This window comes from Tamandua tetradactyla, chromosome 10 (assembly GCF_023851605.1).
Source record: "Tamandua tetradactyla isolate mTamTet1 chromosome 10, mTamTet1.pri, whole genome shotgun sequence".
Classification (NCBI taxonomy): Eukaryota; Metazoa; Chordata; class Mammalia; order Pilosa; family Myrmecophagidae; genus Tamandua; species Tamandua tetradactyla.
In genome coordinates, this window is record NC_135336.1 from 46,399,212 (window position 1) to 46,419,240 (window position 20,029).

Genomic DNA, 20,029 nt, shown 5'->3' on the forward strand with positions numbered 1-20,029 from the left:
CGTGACAGCACTTAATTGCCAAAGACAGAGTGGGTGTGGCTGCCATAATGGACAGAAGATTCAAAGCAGCAGTCAGAATACTCTGACTTGCAGAGATCTATGGCATCGGCTAGTAGATGATGGGGTACCTAGAAGAAAAATAGATGGGCTAACTAAATTGATCTATATAAGAAGAAGAGTCCTAGGTCAAGTGAATAAAAGTAACTTGAATTAAAAAAACAGAGTTATGGCTCCTTAATCAATTCCCAGACTTGAGACAGTTTGTAGAACTGGAGCTCCCAAATGAGGGAAAGACCTGGTCCCCTTGGGAAAGGACCATGTTACAGTGCCAAGAATTTATATCATTAATCTTCCTCCCAGCCTTCCCCAAACAGACCTAGAGCCTTTTAGCAGGGTAACTGTGCAATGGGGAAAAGGAAATGATCAGATATCTTGGGGATTATTAGACATTGGCTCAGAAATGACATTAATTTCAGGAGACACAAAATGTCACCCTGGCCCACCAGTCAGAGTAAGGGCTTATGGTGGTCAGGTGTTAGCTCAGGTCCATCTCACAGTGGGTCCAGTGGTCCCTGGACCTACTCTATAGTTATTTACCCAGTTTCCAGGATGCATAATTGGAATTAGCAAACTCAGTGTGCCAGTTTGCAACTGTTGTATATCCCAGAAAAGCCATGTTCTTTAATCCCCATTCAATATTTTTGGCTGGGATCTTTTTGATTAAGTTTTTTCCATGTAGATGTGACCCACCCAATTGTGGATGGGCCCTTTTGATTAGGTGGTTTCCATGGATATGTGTCTCCACCCATTCAAGGTGGGCTGCTTACTGGAGTCCTTTAAGAGAGAACCAGTTTTGAAAAAAGCTTCGGAGCCCACACAACTAGAGACCTTTGGAGATGCAGACAGAAAACCACTCCTGGGGAAGTTCCTTGAAGGAGAAGCTGGGAGAGAAAGCTAGCCAGTGTTGCCATGTGCCCTTTCAGCTGACAGAGAAACCCTGAACAACATCGGCCCTTTCATGAGTCAAAGTATCTTCCTTGGGTGCCTTAGTTTGGATATTTTTATATCCTTAGAACTGTAAACTTGCAACTTAATAAATTCCCTTTTTAAAAGTTGTTCTGTTTCTGATATATTGCATTCTGGCAACTTTGGCAAATGAGAACACTCAGCAACTGGCAGAATCCCCACAGTAATTCTCTGACTTGTGGAGTGAGAGCTGTGGTAGTAGGAAAGGCCAAATGGAAGCCACTAAAACTGTTCCTACCTAGCAAAATAGCAAATCAGAAGCAATACTGGATTCTTGGAGGGATTGCAGAGATTAGTGCCACTCTCAAGAACTTGAAGGATGCGGGGGTGGTGATTCCCACTCCATTCCCTTTCAACTCTCCTATTTGGTCTGTATAGACAACAGATAGGTCTTGGAGGCTGACAATGGATTATCATAAACTTAACCAGGTGGTGACTCCAATTGCAGCTGCTATTCCAGATGTGATATCATTGCTTTAGCAAGTCAGCACATCCCCTGGTATCTGGCCAGTGCTTTTTTCTCAACAGTTTTTAGTAAGGACCACCAGAAAGTTTTCTTTTGGCTGACAAGGCAGGCAGTATACCTTCACTTTCCTACCTTAGGGCTATATTACCTCTCCAGCCTGATGTTATAATCTTGTCTCAGGAACCTTGATCATTTCTCCCTCCCATAAGACATCATACTGCTCCGTTATATTGATGATATCATATTGATTGGACCTGGTGAGCAAGAAGTAGCAACTACTCTAGACTTAATTGTAAGGCATTTGTGTGTCAGGAGATGGGCGATAAATCCAACAAAGATACAGGGGCCTTCTACCAGTGAAATTTCTAGATGTGCAGTGGTATGGAGCATGTTGAGCTATCCCTTCTAAGGTGAAGGATAAGCTGTTGCACCTGGCCCCTACTACTACTGAAAAAGAGACACAACATCTAGTTGGCCTCTTCAGATTTTGGAGACAACATGTTTCTCATTTGAATGTGCTACTGCAGCCCTTTTATGGAGTGCCCAGGAAAGCTGCTAGTTTCGAGTGGGGGTGGGAATAAGTGGAGGCTTTATGCAGGTCCAGGCTGCTGTATAAGCTGCCATTCTACTTGGGTCATGTGATCCAGCAGATCCAATGGTGCTGGAAGTATCATTGGCAGATAGAGATGCTGTTTGGAGACTTTGGCTGGCCCAAATAGGAGAATCACAATGCAGGCCCTTAGAATTTTGGAGTAAGGCCTTGCCATCCTCTGTAGATAACTACTTTTGAGAAACAGCTTTTGGCCTGCTTCTGGGCCTTAGTAGAGACCAAATACTTAACCATGGGCCACCAAGTTACCATGAGACCTGAGTTACCTATCATGAGCTAGGTTTGACCCAGCAAGCCATAAATTTGGGTGTACACATTTCATAAAATGGAAATGATATGTACAAGATAGGCCTCTAGTAGGTTCTGAAGGCACAAGTAAGTTGCATGGAGAAGTGGCACAAATGCCCATGGCACCCACTCCTGTCATATTGCCTTCTCTTTCCCAACCCAGAGTTATGGCCTTTTGGGGAGTTCCTTATAGTCAATTGACTGAGAAAGTGGAAACTCAGGCCTGGTTTACAGATGTGTCTGCATGATATGCAGGTACCATCTAAAAGTGGACAGCTGCATCACTGCAGCCCTTTTCTGGATTGTCCCTGAAGGACAATCGTGAGGAGAAATCTTCCCAGTGGGTGGAACTTCAAGTACAGCACCTGGTTGTTCATTTTGCTTGGAAGGAGAACCGGCCAGAGATGTGTTTATATACTGATTCAAGGCTGTTGTTAATGGTTTGGCTGGATGGTCAGGGACTTGGAAGAACCATGATTGGAAGATTGTGACAAAGAGATCTGGGGAAAAGTCATGTGATTAGGCATTTGTTCCAGTTTGGTAGCTGCCAGAATGTGATATACCAGAAACAGAATGGCTTTTAAAAAGAGGAATTTAATAAGTTTCTAGTTTACAGTTCTAAGGCCTAGGAAATATTCCGATTAAAGCAAGTCTATAAAAATGTTCAAATTAAGGCACCAACAAGAGGTTGCCTTCACACATGTTCTAGTCTACTGGCTGCCGGAATGCAACACACCAGAGATGGATTGGCTTTTAATAAAAAGGGATTTATTTTGTTAGTTCTTCAGAGGAAAGGCAGCTAACTTTCCACTGAGGTTCTTTCTTACGTGGGAAGGCACAGGATGGTCTCTGCTGGCCTTCTCTCCAGGCCCCTGGGTTCCAACAACGCTCCCCAGGGTGACTTCTTTCTGCATCTCCAAAGGCCTGGGCTGAGCTGCAAGTGCTGAGATGAGGAATGCCGAGCTGCTTAGGCTGTGCTATGTTGCACTTTCTCATTTAAACACCGGCCAATTAAGTCAAACGTCATTCACTGCAGCAGGCACGCCTCCTAACTGACTGCAGATGTAATTAGCAACAGATGAGGTTCACGTACCATTGGCTTATGTCCGCAGCAACAACACTTGGTACATTCACCTGGCCAAGTTGACAACTGAATCTAACTACCACAACACACAAAAGGCCAATGAAATTCAGGATTTCTTTCTCAACTGGAATGGCACAAGGTGAACATGGTGATTTCTTCTAGCTTCCTCTCCAGGCCTCTTGATTCATGAAGCTCCTCCAGGGGCATCCTCCTTCATGTCCAATGGTTGCTGGCTGGTGGACTCTAGTTCTCATGTCTCTGCTGCTCTCATCATTCTTAAGCTTTCTCCAAAATGCTTCCTCTTTTAAAGGATTCCAGTAAACTAATCAAGACCCAACTAGAATGGGTGGAGTCACATCTCCCTCTATTCAAAAGTTCATGCCCACAATTGGATGAGTCAAATCTCCGTGGAGATAACCTAATCAAGTTTCCAACCTGCATTATTGAATAGGGATTAGGAGAAACGGTTGCTTCCTCAAGATTGATTAGGATTAAAACATGGCTTTTCTAGGTCATATAATCCTTTCAAACCAGCACAAAATTTCTGAGTGAGCAATAAAACATGATAATAATTGTGTCTCTTGTGAATGATCACCAGAGGTTGACTTCAGCCAAGGAAGGTTTTAATAATCAAGTGGATAAGATGACCCATTCTGTGGATACCAATCAGCCTCTATCCCCAGCATTCCTGTCATTGCCAATGAACAAAGTGATCATGTGGTAGGGATGGAGGTTATACATGGACTCAGCAATTAGGAGTCCAACCAAGGCCAACCTGGCTACAGCCACTGCTGAGTGTCCAATCTGCCAGCAGGAGAGATCCACACTCAGTCCCCTCTATGGCACCATTCCCTGAGGTGATCAGCTTGCTATATGGTGGCAGGTTGATTAAATTGGACTACTTCCATGATGGAAGGGGCAGCATTTTTTTCTAACTGGAACAGACACATACTCTGGATATGGGTTTGCCTTCCTTGCATGCAATGCTTCTGCCAAAACTATCATCTGTGGACTTTTAGAATGTTTTATCCACCAACATATGTTCCATGAAGCATTGATTCTGATCAAGGGAACCACTTTATAGCATATGAAGTATGGTAATAGGCACATGCTCATGGAATTCTCTGGTCTTACCATGTTTCTGTCATCCTGAAACAGCTGGATTGATAGAACAGTGGAATGGCCTTATGAAGACTCAATTATGGCACCAAGAGATGACACTACCTTACAGGGCTGGGACAGTGTTCTTCAGGAGGCTGTGTATAGTCTGAATCAACATCCACTCTATGGTGCTGTTTCTCCCGTAGCCAGGATTCACAGGTTCAGGAATCAATGGGTGGAAATGGGAATGGCACCACTCACTATCATCCCTAGTGATCCACTAGGAAGATTTTTGCTTACTATCTCTGCAAACTTGAGCTCTGCTGGTCTATAAGTCTTAGTTCCAGAAGGATGAATGCTTCCACCAGAAGACACAACTATTCCATTAAACTGTAAGTTAAGACTACCACCTGGCCACTTTGGGCTTCTTATGCCTCTGAATCAATAGGCAAAGAAGGAGGGTTATTGTGCTGGATGGGGTGATTGATCCTGACTATCAAGGAAAAATAGGACTGCAGCTGCACAATGGAGGTAAAGAAGAGTTTTCCTGAGGAGATCTCCTATGGTCTCTCTTAGTACTCTCATGTCCTATGATTAAAGTCAATGGAAAACTCAACAACCCAATCCAGGCAGGACTACCAATGACCCAGAAACTCCAGGAATAAAGGTTTGGGTCACACCATCAGGCAAAGAACCACAGCCTGCTGAGGTGCTTGCTGAGAGTAAAGGGAACATGGAATGGGTGGTAGAAGAAGGTAGTGAGAAATATGATCAACAACCACATGACCAATTACATAAATGAGGACTATAATGGTATGAATATTTCTTGTTTTGTTGTGAGTATGTTTGTATTTGTACATACAAATACAACATAAAGCAAATATCTTTGTTTTCTTCTCTATCTTATCCCCTTATTATATGAGTTAAATTGTATTATTCATGCCATAGTATTTAAGTTGTAGGATATCAAATTTAAGAGTGACATTACCCAAGAACTCGGACCTTGTTCTGAAGAGATTTAGTGCATTTCTGGTTATATGCAGGACAGTTGAATATTGTTAGGCAAATAATATGTCTGTTACTGTTTTTTATTTAGAGCATTTAAGCATGGCTTAAGGTGATGTGTATAACTGCCAAGTTGACAAGCAGTGGACTGGGATAGGTTCATGTGCCAAGTTGGCCAGGTGGTGGTACCCATTTGTCTGGTCAAGCAAGCACTGGCCTATCTGTTGCTGCAAGGACAATTCATGGACTTAAATCATCAGCACATTGATTACATGTGCAGTTGGCTAAGGGGAGTGTCTCCTGTAATGAGAGACAGTTAATCTAATCAGTTGAAGGCTTGTAAGGGTGAGGTGATTGCTTCAGTGGTCAGAAGAGAGAACTTTTGTCTCTACCTCAGCCAGATAGCTGAAGGAATTCTCCTGAAGAATTCATTGAAACTTTAATCAGAGTTGTCTCTTTGAGGCCTGCCCTCTGAAATTTGGACTCGCACATCCCTGCAGGCGTGAAGCACTTTTATAAAATCCCATACTATTTATAGATTTCTTCTGTTGATTCTGTTTTCCTAGAGAACCTGACTACTACAAAGGTACACAGATATCAATTAATTAGATTTCATAACAGCCATTCGATTTTATAATAGACGTGTTAGTCCAGGTACAGTTTCTGTATTGGTTCAGCATTGTCAGGTATTAACTGGTTGATGGAATTTATTCTTAACTTTTTGGTATACTTATATTCTGAGTTGCATATGAATTATATGCAGCATAGAAATAGTCTATTTATACAATACATAATACCATGTCCTTTTATATATATATATACACACATATTTGTATCCATAAGCATATATATGCAAGTGAATTTTTTATGTACTTTGTACCGCTTTCAAGATGCAACATTACATTATGGTTAGTAGGACCCATTTGAAATAAATCAATATATCCCTTTGGTTCACACACCAAAAATACATCACCACTCTTTGGATGTGTGGACTCCTTCCAAATAAAAGTGGAAATGCAATAAAAGAAGGATGTCTGAGTCTCTTTGAAATATCCTCATTTTGGTTTATTTTGATGAGATGTTACACCTACTCTGTTTTCTTTGAAAAATTTGTACATTCCAAACAACCAATTAGGACATTTGAGGTGAGAGAATAAGAAAGAGTGAACTTTTACCTCCACATGACTGATGTCTCCAAAAAGAGATGTTGGGCAGAGAAACTCTCCTCTGAAAAGCATAGTGGTGGTTGATTAGCATGCAGGTGCTGTGTGCAGGCAACCAGTACAGCTTTCTTTAATCAGGTGATGATGTTGTTGTCTGCCGGTGTGTATTCTGCTTATGCACTTCCTTGATTGCTTGGATTCCTTTTTAATTCTCCTCCCTTCTCCCAATAAATGGTGTCTAAGACCGATACCACTTTCTGTACTTCATTTACCATGCCGAACTCGGGTTGTTCATGGTCACAGTGGAGTTCCTGACCGTGAGAGTAGATGGTTTCTGCTACCTCAAGGATTTATTTGAGTATCCTTTCATAAGACAAAAACATGGTAATAAATTACAGCATCTCTCTGAGGAATTTTATTTTCCTTAACAAACTTATACTCACTAGACAAGGTAACTTATAATTGAAGTGTTATTTTTAGATGTCCAAGGAAAACATTGAGAGATTAATAGTATTTTGCTAGTAAAGAGTAAAGGCAATAATTTAATTCAGAATGCCTGAAATGCATAGATTCCTTGATCTAGGACCATTTCTTTTGATCTCCTCCCTATAATATTTAAAATTCACGCTAGGCACATGGTTGGCTCCTAGTAAATTTTGGACTCTCCTTGCCTGATTTCTGCAGAGCCCAGGATCCAGCTTGAGTGCTAACTGATACACCTCTATCTTTTCTTTTCCTTTCCTTTCCTTTATTTACTTTTCCTTTCTTTTCACCACTGCTTCCTGTTTTAAAGCCACATTAGCACTAGCAGTTTAATAGCTTGTGCAAAGGCCCCAAGGATAGACCACATTTCTGGTTATGAGCTTCTGAGATGTGATCATACTTCCTGAGTGAAGGTTGCATTGAACTTGGGGAGAGAATGCACATCCTCACAGGATTGGGCTCCGGCCATGAAGCATAGTTCCTAAAATGATTAAGCAGAAGATGTATATGGATGAAGATTATATGTATGCCGTTTAGGATGAAAAATTGCTTTTTCATATTGAGACTAAAAACGCTTCAGATTAAGCCAGGGGTATCACATACTGTCATTTAGGTGGCACAAATTCAATGGTCCTATCTGCTTATGTTAGTGATTAAAATTGGCCACTTAGTTTTTTGTTATTTTCCAAATTATTTCTTGAACTAATATGAGCCAGGCACTGCTTGGGATATTCTCCTGAATAAATAATTGCCCCTATAGTCAGTGGGAGAGACAGAACATGGGGAAGGAATAGTAGATGGATGGGAAGGTTTATTTGTGTAGTATTATGAGCATTCCATAGAGAAGGAAATATACATGCAAAGATCTGGAGCCTGGATGGTATAAGATGCCTGTGATCTGTGAGTGCATCAAAATGACTAAAATCGCACTAAGAGCAAGGGAGAATGTGTGTGTGGTAGTGCTGACCAGTAGGTGTTCCTCTTACTGTTTTATTTCACTGTGGGGCTATCACGTGGCTATATTAGCATATTTTACTGAATTAGTTTCTTTACAGAAGAGGTTCAAGAATACACATAAATCAATGTGTTCTGATATGCAAATTAAAAAGGTTTAAATTGAGGGATTACAGGAAGTTCTAGACGTCAAACACTTTTACCACTTTTAAGAGGCCTAAATCACTGCCTTGGAAGGGCAGCTTATCAGATCTGGGAGGAAAATGCAGAAATTATCCAGATAGAGACAATGATATGGAAAAGGCCTAATCGTGTGCATGGCAGGTGAGGGGGGTGAACTTCATGGCAGCTCCTGTAGTTCACAGGTGATCTGAACATGCGGGTCCATCCAGACTTGTAGTGCTCTCAGAAAAGAGGGAACTCTCAAGACTGATTCATGCTTACCAGACCACAAAAGACAGTGACTATTCTAAGATGTCAAGTGATCAACTTAAAATGAAAAATGTATCTATCAGCTGATAAGTTGTCCCAATACTGATTCATATAGTCTCTTGCCCATAGGAAAATTCATAGGGAGTTACAATTGTAGATTTCCCTTTGTGAGCTTGAAGTCAGAAAAAGGAAGCTGGTGATCTTAATGGCCCATACCATCAAGCCATGCTAGCATGTAGCCATCTCTAATCTAGGGATCAATCAGAAAGCCCTAATACTCTAGTTGGAAGCTTAGGTTGTCTTTCCACTAAACAGTAACATAAGTTAGTTGATTGTCATTTTTCTAGACTCCATGAGGTCATACATTATGTTGGTACTTTTTTTCTAGTGAATACCTCGATTAAGCTGCAGTGTTCTTTTATATTCATGCACATATAGATTTCTGTACATCTTGAGTACCTCTCAGTGCCAGGTACTAAGCTGAATGTAGGGGATAGAAACTCAAGGAGCAACTGAGAGGCAGTTATTGTAACTAAAATCTTCACAATGCAAAGAAGCTATAATCAAGGAATATATCAGGCTCTATAAAGTTTCAGAGAAGGAGTACCTTAGTTAATTTTTCTGCTTTGATTTGGGAGACATTTTGCCCCTATGAGCAACTGAAGGTGGCAAGTTACTTCCATTGAACACCCATCTTGATTGGTTTATCTCTGGGAAGGTAGTATTTGCCTTTTCTCTGGAGGGACTTTGGTGTGGCTTGCTGAGTACTGACTGTGATGGCTGTGTCACAGACTGGCTGGAGAACCAGAATGATGACTAAAGAAGATCTGACCTTGTAATAACTTTTTCTGGTAATAACTTAATTAAAGTTATGAGAGTAAATCATGATATTTTGGAATGCAGCTGCTAGAGTCAGACAGATCTGTGTTTGAATCTTGACTCTACCACTTAATGTGTTGTGAAATTTTAGGCAGTTTTTTTTTAACTCCTTTAAATTTCAGTTTCCTCAAAAATAATCTGAAGATAATGAAATCTTCCTTATAATGTTATTATGAAAATTAAATTAGATAAAGTCACAAAAATATTAGCTTTCAGTTATTATAGAAAATCTGAGTTTTAGCCTATATGTATTTCTTTTGGCTTTAAAATTTTATCTTCTGATATTATTCTTATATATTAGATACTGATTTTTTTCAGAAGACCAGTTAGAAGGTAAATCATACCCTTTTTTTTTAATTAGGGAAGAGAAATGCTAATATGAAATGAAGGAAACTGGCTGGTATTAAAGGGAGAGATGGAGTTGACTTTAAGGGAGGAAGGAAGGTATGAGAATGTGGGAGAAAACGTTCAGATAACTGTACAGGAATGATTTCTGTGGCCTCTTTAGAACTCCTTACTTCTTAGATTCTTCTCATCCATTCTCTGAGAAGAATGAAGGGATGGCAAAAGACTGCCCAGATTCTGCAGAAAATGGTGATATGATCCATATTTTGAAACTGCTCTCTTGGTCTAAGGTTTGTTCTCCATAGTCTCAATGCTCCTTTCCTTTTGCTTTTTTGGAAGTACTTAAGGATGACCTAATCTGGTCTCTCTTTTCATCCATAGTGGTGTAGATGGTCGCTTTGCAGTTACCTTCAATGGTGAAGCCATCAGGAACACCACCTGGGACCTAATTAGCCTTCACTCCAACAAAGTGGAAAACCATGGCCTTGTGGAATTAGATGATAAGCCCACTGCTGTTTATACAATTAGTAACTTCAGAGATTATATTGCCGAGACACTACACCAGAATTTTTTGCTGGGGAACTCCTCCTTGAATCCAGATCCTGATTCCCTTCAGTTTATTAGTGGTGAGTTTAATATTCATCATGAAGTCCTGGTATAATTTTAGTTTCTTTTCCAATATAGTCGATGAAAACTAATTTCCTTACAATATTTGTGGTTCTGAACATTTTTTAGAGTGCATGAGACCTCATATGAAGGTGCTTTAGCCATACAAAGATTTGGATAGATTAATTAAGGGCTCTCTGGAATATCTTTAGACAGAAGGCCATGAAGAGTGGGGAAAGCAAAGAGATAGCAAGACATTTAGAAATTGAGAAATGGGAGCAAAGTATAAGAAAAAAGAAAGCGGTTTATGAGGAACCATGATATTATGTTTACCATGATATCTCTGGTAAAGCCAGAGAGAAGTATCAAAGAAGAACTGATAATAGGTGCTGGGCGGAATCGCAAGGAATCCAGTAAGTTTCAATTCAGATAGCTAGTGAGATCCAGTTATGATCCAAAATAAACAGGTGGATCTGTGGTCATGAAGGAGAGGGTGAATACTTTGGATTCAGAGGTTAAAGAGTGGCTCTGTCAACCTGGAACTAACGCTAATTATCTCATTACTAGTACTCAGCAGTTTAACTCGTCAGGAAATATTGTTCTGTTAACATACTTGTGAGTTCATGTTTGCTTCTCCACGACTTTTTCATTCATTTTTGTAGTATATTTTATTGAAGTTACTGAGCATGGAAGAAGTACCATCTCTCAAAGTGGGAAAGCCACATTTGAGAGGCAGTCCTAACAATGATACATTTTTACAGCCTCTCCACCTCCCAAAAATTCTTTAGAGGAAAGAGCCTTTATCTTTAAGGCACCTGCCACCGAGGTCTCTTGTGCGTGTGTGTGCATGTGTGTATAAATATACAAACAAAGATAGACCCTAGAGAAACCAGAGGGACTATCTGTATTTACTTGCAAAGGGTATAAAATTAATAGAGGAAGATAGTAGAAAAGTTTTGGAAGGTAAAATAGAGAGAAAAGAAGGTCTTTCTGGGCAGTTTTGTGTGTGTGTGTGTGTGTGTGTGTGAATGTGAGAAAGAAAGAGAGAATTTTAAATAAAATTTTACTGTGTGTAATATAATCCTCTCCTTCCCAAATATGGTGCTTACTTGAGAGCCTACGTAGACTAAAACTTTAAACTGCTTTTTAGTTATTTTGAATGCTTCTTTAATGTGACACTGTTCTGAGACCAGGCCACAAAATGGTCTGAACTTTATATGGGTTAAATAGAACTTTAAAGTACCTTTTAAAATGAATCTCTCCCTTCAGTGGATGGTAGCAGTATAAAGCTATCAGTTCTAAAACCCTAGGGAGCCTACATTTTGGAGTGAGTGTGTACGTACCCTGGGCTTACTTTCTTACATGCTCTTTTTTTTCTTTGTTGAATCTTGTTGAAATACTTGGGCCAGTTGAAACAGTGAAAAGAGAAGGGGCTTGCTATAATCTGAAATTGATGAATTCTTCTTGGCAATGCTAATATAGACTAGCTGGGAGCTTTTTCTGGAGCCAGTATTTTACAGAAGTTTCCAGAAATCTGGATACTGGGAACAAATAGAGGTAGCTCAGAGGTCATGACTTTAGGAAGATGGGGATCTAAATTGAGCAGATGGTGTCAGCATCAAGGTTCGTAACCAGGATGATGGGAGAATGGCATGAAGATTAAGGCATAAATAGGCTAAATGAAGCTGTTTAGGAAACTGAATCTGCAAACAGCATAGCAAGGTATGCCTTTTACATGGAGCCCAGGGATGGAGCTACCATCTAAAATGTGTCCTAAAAAAGAGGTGAACAACTCTCTCAGAATTTTCAAGCAAGTTAAATAAAACTTTTAAGATATCCAGCACCTATTACTTTGGGTGTCTTGGCCTTTCAGCAGATGTATATTTGCATTGCTCAAAATTTTGTCCCTTAAATCCATTTCTATAGTGATACAAACTCAGGTTCTGAAGGGCTATAGCTTATAGGTAACACGGTCAGCATCTCAAATGATATGACCATCCTTCATCTTGTGGAGCTTATTTTCCATGCAAAAGAAGATAGTTTTATACCCAGTTGAAAAGGAGTTTTGGAAAATATTTAACCAAAAAGGGTTTTTGTCTTTCTGGTTGATCCCTATCTGTTAGGCCAGTGGAAACAGGTACATAAAGAGAGATTTTTTTTTGTTACATACACCTGATCACCCTCTGGGGGTCCCTTCTTTTTAACTTTCTTTGATTCCCTCTCCCCTTCAAGCAAAAGCAATTGCTTCTTTGTCTGTGTTCCCATGACAATGTATATATGCAGAGGGTTTAATAATTTTTATCTCTTTGATACAGGGAATGATTACAGAGGAGATACTTGGCTTTATTAATCTGTATAGCCATTAAGATTTTAAGTTTTAATAACTAGTAAGGATTCAATAAATTAAATTTTATAATCTGATTTCTTTTCTTTATTGCTTTTTAAATTGCTATAGTGCTGAAATGTTTTGGTCTCCTCACCCATTTTTCAAAGGCATTTCCTGCCAAAAAGGAAATAGTTTTGCATAATTTTCTACCATTCTTAGCATTGACCAAATGGGTCAAAATTACAGTCAATTTTCTTACTTGACATGAAAAATAACTTCGTTTAAAACAACTGCTTAATAGGAATCTTGGGAAGAGTAAAGCTGATAAGAGAATGGAAAAGAAATAAATGTAAAAGCACTCCTGTTTTTTTTGTGTTATGTTAGAATTTTATGATTTAGAAAGATTGTATTAATATAAGCAAAATATCTGAATAAAGTAGCAAGCATTTTCTCAGCAAGTCTTCCCATTTGTTTTGTCAAAATCTTAACTATGAAGGGAAAGAATTTGGTCTTTAGTTGTCTCTGCACCTCAAATACAACTAGAAATGTTCTTTTTAAAAGTGTGTTTTTTATTAATAAAACAACATACAAACACACAAACATTCCTAAGATGCAAACATTCCATACATGGTGTACAATCAATGGCTCACAATATCATCACATAGTTGTGTTTTCAGGAACATGATCTTTTTTTTTTTGAACATTTGCATCATTCCAGAAGAAGAAGTAAAAAAGAAAAAAGAAAAACTCATACATACCATACCCCTCACCTCTCCCTCTCATTGACCACTAGCATTTCCATCTACCCATTTTATTTTAAACTTTGTTCCCCCTATTATTTGTTTATTTTATATCCATATTTTAAAATCATCTGTCCATACTCTAGTTAAACGAGCATCAGACACAAGGTTTTCACAATCACTCAGTCACATTGTAAAAGCTGTATCATTATACAATCATCTTCAAGAAAAATAGGTATTGGAACGCAGCTCTACAGTTCAGTTACTTCCCTCCAGCCACTCCAATACACCATAAACTGAGAAGGGGATATCTATATAATATGTAAGAATAACCTCCAGGATAAACACTCGACTCTGAAATCTCTCAGCTACTGACACTTTATTTTGTCTCATTTCTCTCTTTCCCCTTTTGGTCAAGAAGGTTTTAAAGCTTCAACTTCTGTGTGATACTAATAGAAATGTTCTTTAATATCATTCTTTCCATAGTGAGAGGAATTTTGCTTCCCCAAACTGAAGACCTAATTTGGAACACCCAAAGGGACCAAAGTCCCTTGATGCTGGATCCCATCTCATCCCAAGATTTCTGTCCCACGTTGCCAGAGCGGTTTACACCTCTAGGAGTCATGTCCCACGTAGAGGGGAAGGCAGCGAGTTTACTTGCCGCGTCCACTTAGAGAGAGAGAGGCCGCATTTGAGCAACAGATGTTGGGGGTGACTCTTAGGCCTAATTATAAGTAAGCGTAGCCTGTCTTTTGCAGGAATAAATTCCACAGGGGCAACCCTCAAGATTGAGGGCTGAGTCCATTGATTTGGTTGTCCCCACTGCTTGCTAGAATATAAAAAATTTTCCAAACGGGGGAAGTTGAAGATTATCCCCTTTCTTCCCATTCCCCCAAAGGGACTTTGCAAATACTTCTTTATTCACTGTCCAAATCTCTCTGGGATTTATTGGGGCACACACTAACCTGGACAAACCAATAAAATCTCATGCCCTATTCAAGATTCCATGTACTAATGGTGTTAACTAAACTGACCATACAAGTTAAATTAGGAAATGCACTACCCAGAATATAAATTTTGCACCAAATAAACATATCTCCTTTTAGATATCATCCATGTTTTAAAACTTCAACTTCTGTGTGGGACTAATAGAAATGTTCTTTAATATTATTCTTTCCATAGTGAGAGGAATTTTGCTTCCCCAAACTGAAGGCCTAATTTGGGACACCCAAAGTTCAAGTCTTCAGGCAATCCCACCATCTGTTCTGGTAAGTATGTTTCTATGTTTTATGCCTAGAACCTGGCCCTCAAGCTTCTTTCCTTTTACCCTCTTTTTACCTGCTTACCTTGGCAACATGGATTTCTTCAAACTGTTTTCATTTCAAATATTCTCTTGCATCATCCTTGGATGATTACTCATAGTTGTCAGCTCATTGACCTCAAGTGTTGGCTCAAAAATTTAAGGCTTCTGCAGTGAGTGAATGAAGTCTGCATTGCCAAACTGCATACATGGTAAACAACTCATTTATAGTTCCTACTTGTTTGGTGATAATTAAGGTATAAGTGCCTAGTAAGTTATTCCTCAATGGTTACCCAGAAATAGTTTTTATAGCCAAGATCTTAAATTGATGTATATAAGTACAGAGTATAGATTTTTGTTTAATGGATTATATCGAAGAAAAGTTTAGATTCCAAAGTGTATAGAACAGGTTGTATGAAAAGGAGAGAAGGAAGGGTAAAATATAATATAGCTAACAAATGATAGGACCTCAAAATTAGACCTAGTTTAACCTTACTGAAAACTCCCATTTGCACAGAAAAAACATGGAATGAACTTTCCTTTTTGTCCTCACCGCCTGGCCCCACTGGACCCTCCTCCACCCCCTCCACACCTCCACTTGCCACTTCACTTATAGGGAGGCAGTCATTAAGAGGAAAGTGAACCTCATAAAATGTAGTTAAAACAACAACAACGACAGAGACAACCACCACCACTATCACAACTCTGGAGATTTCCTTATCTACAATGAGTTCATCAATCTTTTGTTATCACATAAATGCAGTAGGGGATTTCCTTCTCTTACATCCACTACTCCTTCTACCCACATGGGACTTCTCTCCTATCTCATATAAGTATTTGAAAAACGTGTTTCTTGGCTTTAATCCAGAAATGAAAATTTAGAAAGCATGTCCTCAGTTTCCTTAACCATTAATGGATTTTTCTTACACAGTTATAGAGCAACTCAGTTTTGAAATGTAGAATCACTGGAAATTATCTTTTCACTAAGTTCCATGGAGGGAAAAAGGTTAGAAGGGGTCTGTCATCAGAGAGCACATTCTTTGGTGTTTATTTATATTCATTTGTTCAACTGTGTTTATTTTGTGTTTTTTGCTTGTCAAGTGCTGGGGAAACTAAGATGAATAAGGTGTGGTCCTGCCTACAAGAAGTTTCCAGTCTGGCAGTGGTAGACAGACTTAAAACAAATAAGGTGATGCAAATACTACCAGACAAGTCCATCCAGGAGGTAGTGACAGGGAGTGGTGATTCTGTGAGCGCAGGAAATGCAAGTCTCTGTTCCTTTTAGTACATTCAATCTTGGGCTTCTCTATCCATAGGAGAGGATCTGTGATTACATTCCAGAGTCCAGTATAAAGATAGGAATATTTCTACAGACCAGTGTTTCCAAGCTGGAGGCAAGTCGGTTGGATCTAGCTATAGACATGTACATTTGTGCCAATTAAAAAAAAAGTCAATATTTAAAAAAACTAAAATTTTTGCGTGAAAATGAAAATTTTACTAGAAAGTGTGTCCTTATTGGGTTCACATTTTTTTTTAAGGGGAAATGGGCTAGAATTCCATCATGACTGCTCCTTTCATGATCAGCAAGCACTGACTAACTGGGCTCATTTGCTGATTTATGTTGCCTGCTACATGGTTTCACTCCTTCCTTTTTTGAATAGTGATAACAGTAGGGCATTAGTTAATAATTTGAGGATACAACGGAGTGTTAATTTTTTTAGAAGTGCCTAGTTATTCCTTTCTTTTTGCAAACTGCTAACAGGATTTTATTTTTTTATTAAAGAAGTGAGATGTTTTCCAAATTTGAGTTTTAAAAGTTATTTCAGAAGTAGGATTGCTGGAATATTGATATTTTTCTGGCATCCTGAGTTAAAAAATCACTTGTTGAACAGTATGCTTTCTATACTACTAGCAAGCTTTTCAGTTGGCATTAACAGAAGTAATAACGGCCAATATAATTTTAAGCTTATTAATATATTATATTCAACTAAAAGAAGAATTCATGAGTTGAATTTGTCACTATTCTATTCACACACATCTATTCACATAAAAATAAATGATGGAGTGCTATTTGTGGCATGTTTCTGTTCATCTCTCAAAATGTAAAACAAAGCTTCATTTTGGTGCCATTTTTTTAGGGGGTAGTTATTTGGAATGGATGATCTTCTTTATTTCAGAAGTCAAGTTGCTTAACATTTCATGTTGTCTATTTGTGACTTGAGTTTTATTATTATATATTGTTCACTTTAAATTTTTATGAAATGAAAGGTACTTCATTTATACATATATATTAGAATATTATGTATTTCTTATGCTGTTTCTTTACATTGAAGATTCAGTTGCTTACCTAGTGTGTGTCATGTCACATACTAGGTCAGGTCATAGGCACTGTCCATGACCTATCAATATCTCAAGCATGGATTAAAGACTTAGGCCATTTTGGAATTAAAAAAAATAAGCATTTGGAATTTATAATAAGATATGCCTGATTTAATTGCAAGCATGGGTGGCTTTGTCTGTGAAAACTTTAATCTCTACCTCAATTTTGAAGGACAATTTGGCTTGGTAGAGAATTCTTGGCTGGAAGTCTTTCTCTTTCAGGATCTTGAATATATCATACCACTGCCTTCTTGCCTCCCGAGTGCTAGTTGAGTAGTCTGAAGAGTCTTATTTGGTTTTCCTTATATGGAGTGGATTGTTTTTCTTTTGCCGTTTCAGGATTTTTTGTTTCTCTTCAACATTTGACAGACTGATTAGTATGTGCCTTGGGGAAGGCCTATTTGGATTTATTCTGTTGGGAGTTCTTTGGTCTTCTTTGACTTGTATATTTATGTACTTTCTGAGGGTTGGGAAGCTTTCCCCCATTATATCCTCAACTACTCTTCCTAGTCCTTTACTCTCCTCTTCTCTTTCTGGGACAGCAATTATTCTTATATTTGTGCATTTTGTATTATCTATCATTTTCCTGAGTTCCCATTCAATTTTTTTCATTTGTTGTTTTGAGTCTTTGAAGTCAGTTATCCTGTCCTCCATATCACTTATTCTTTCTTCTGTCTCTTCAAATCTGGTGTTGTGTGCCTCTGGTACATTTTTCATTTGGTCTACAGAGTCTTTAATCTCTGTGATATCTGCTAGTTTTCTATTTATTCTTTCAAATTTCTATTTGTGCTCTTCTAATGTCTTCTTGATCTCCTTTGTGTCATTTACTATCCTGCTTATTTTTTTAAGTAGAGTTGTATGACCGTCTTTGTTTGGTTGTTCCAATGTCTGTGTCTCCTCTGGTGTTTTAATTTGATCATTAGGCAGGGCTATATCTGTCTGCATTGTGATATGCTTAGTGATCTTCTGCTGTTTTTGTGGCATGTAAATATCTTGGTTGATTTACTTTGGGAGTTGATTTCTTTCAGTAGTCTAAGACCTTGTGTTTGCAGGATGGTTGTACGGCAGGGAGTAGGGCATGGGGTGGAGAACTCAGTGTGGTGATTTGTTTCAGGGCAGGTATGGGCACAGGCTGGGGATGTTATGCTGATGCTTGTGAACGTGGGCGCCCAATAGCCAGGGAGGATGTAGCTGTGCAGGTGCACCATGTCTGTGGGACGTAATCCTGGTGTGCGCTGGTCTAAGGCACAGGGCCCTTTGTGTACATATGTAGAGCTGTGGAAGCAGGTCAGTGTTATGCCTTTGTGGATTGGTTGCAGCTGTGATCCAGCTGTGTGGGTTGGCATTTTCTGAGAGTTGGGAAGTGAGGCTGAGGGCTGTGAGCATGTGTGGTTCTAGAACTGCTGTAAAGTGTGGTTCCCAGAGCTGAATGATGTGATTGGGGGCCCATGTGCATGCGTAGGCCTGGGAGTGCCATAAACAAATGCGCTGAGCTCAGGGGTCGGGGGGGGGGTGAGGCTGTGCCACACTGTGGGCGGTGGGGTGCGAGGTGTGTTTGTGGGGGTAGGGGTAGCCTAGGTATGGAGGTTAGTACATGTAACCTTTATGTGCTGGCAATAGCCTGCAGGGAACAGGGAGGGGGAGATAGTGCTCTGGAGGCATGCAGGAGAGGTGGGTTGTGCTGCACTTGGGATGGGGGTGTAGGGCAGGTACAAGCACAAGGGGCTGGTGGGGTGGGGGCACCTGGAGTGTGGGTAATGGGAACAGGTGACGGGGTTCGGGTACGTGGGGTACGGAGTGAGTCACCAGTCATGGGGCTGCGCTGGTGAGGGTAGTGTGCTCAAGGAATGCGGCCTGACTTACTTCCTAATCCCATGTTCCCATCCTTGCACTCCCACAGGCTCTGCAGCTCCACGCCTCTGCTTTCTGCCTCTCAGTTCCTTGGTCTTTGCAACCAGGGCTGCCACATATGGTGCAGAAGGCTCTCCCAGGTCAGCCACACTCCAAAATTGCCACTTCAGTCACCCCCCTGTCCCTTCTCTAACTTTTCCATGGAGCAGGGCTAATTTTGAGCTACTCTAGTTGGCCCTCTTCCCAGAAGTGCATAGGTGGCTTTAAAGCATCTTTAGAAGTGGTTTTAGATAATTAAGAGGGAACGAAAGTGAGTTCCTTATATGGTATGATCATCATCATTGTAAGTACTTTTTTAAGGAACAGAACTTGATATTGAATAAATGGCCTTACTGGGCTTTTCTCTGATTGCATGTATGGTTTTAGATGCTAGAAAAGGAAAAGGAAAAGAAAGGAACATAGAGTCTCCATATTCCACATAGCAGACATTTAAATATTTGAAAATGCTCACCCTCCATGTGTTCCCCTGGGTTTTATAGATCTGTGGACATACACAAACATGAATAAGCATGGATTGCTAAATCTGTTGACTCTAAACCCCGCTCTGAGAATCCTTTTTTCATGTGTTCTAAGAATATTTGCCTATTTCTCTGAGTGAATAGCCTGGTATAATAGTAAAAGTACTGGGATTTTGATATCTGGAGACTCAGATTCCAGTTCTAATTTTTTCTCTATTTTTTTGGTGACCCTAGGCATTTTACTCCTATGAACCTCTGTTACTTACCTTTAATAGGAGAGGTTGGACTACCTGATTCTTAAAAAATCCTTGTAGTTCTAAAATTTGATATTTCTTTTATATGTAGATACTTACACTTGCATATTAATGCACAAGCCCTTCACTAATACAAGATTTTTATCAACCAAAGGATGTTCTTGTAAAGTACTTGAGCCTTTGGCAAGACAAACTGATAGTTTTACTTAGTTTTTTTTC

At 39.5% G+C, this 20,029-nt stretch overlaps 1 protein-coding gene across 1 annotated transcript in view; it reads left to right on the forward strand.

Annotated features, from left to right (window-relative positions):
• Positions 1-20,029, forward strand: part of IMPG2 (interphotoreceptor matrix proteoglycan 2) — a 105,824-nt gene that overhangs the window by 69,190 nt on the left and 16,605 nt on the right. The window contains exons 10-11 of the mRNA XM_077117577.1: positions 10,218-10,462; positions 14,691-14,776. Coding sequence (XP_076973692.1) covers positions 10,218-10,462; positions 14,691-14,776 — 331 coding nt within the window. The remainder of the gene's footprint in view (positions 1-10,217; positions 10,463-14,690; positions 14,777-20,029) is intronic.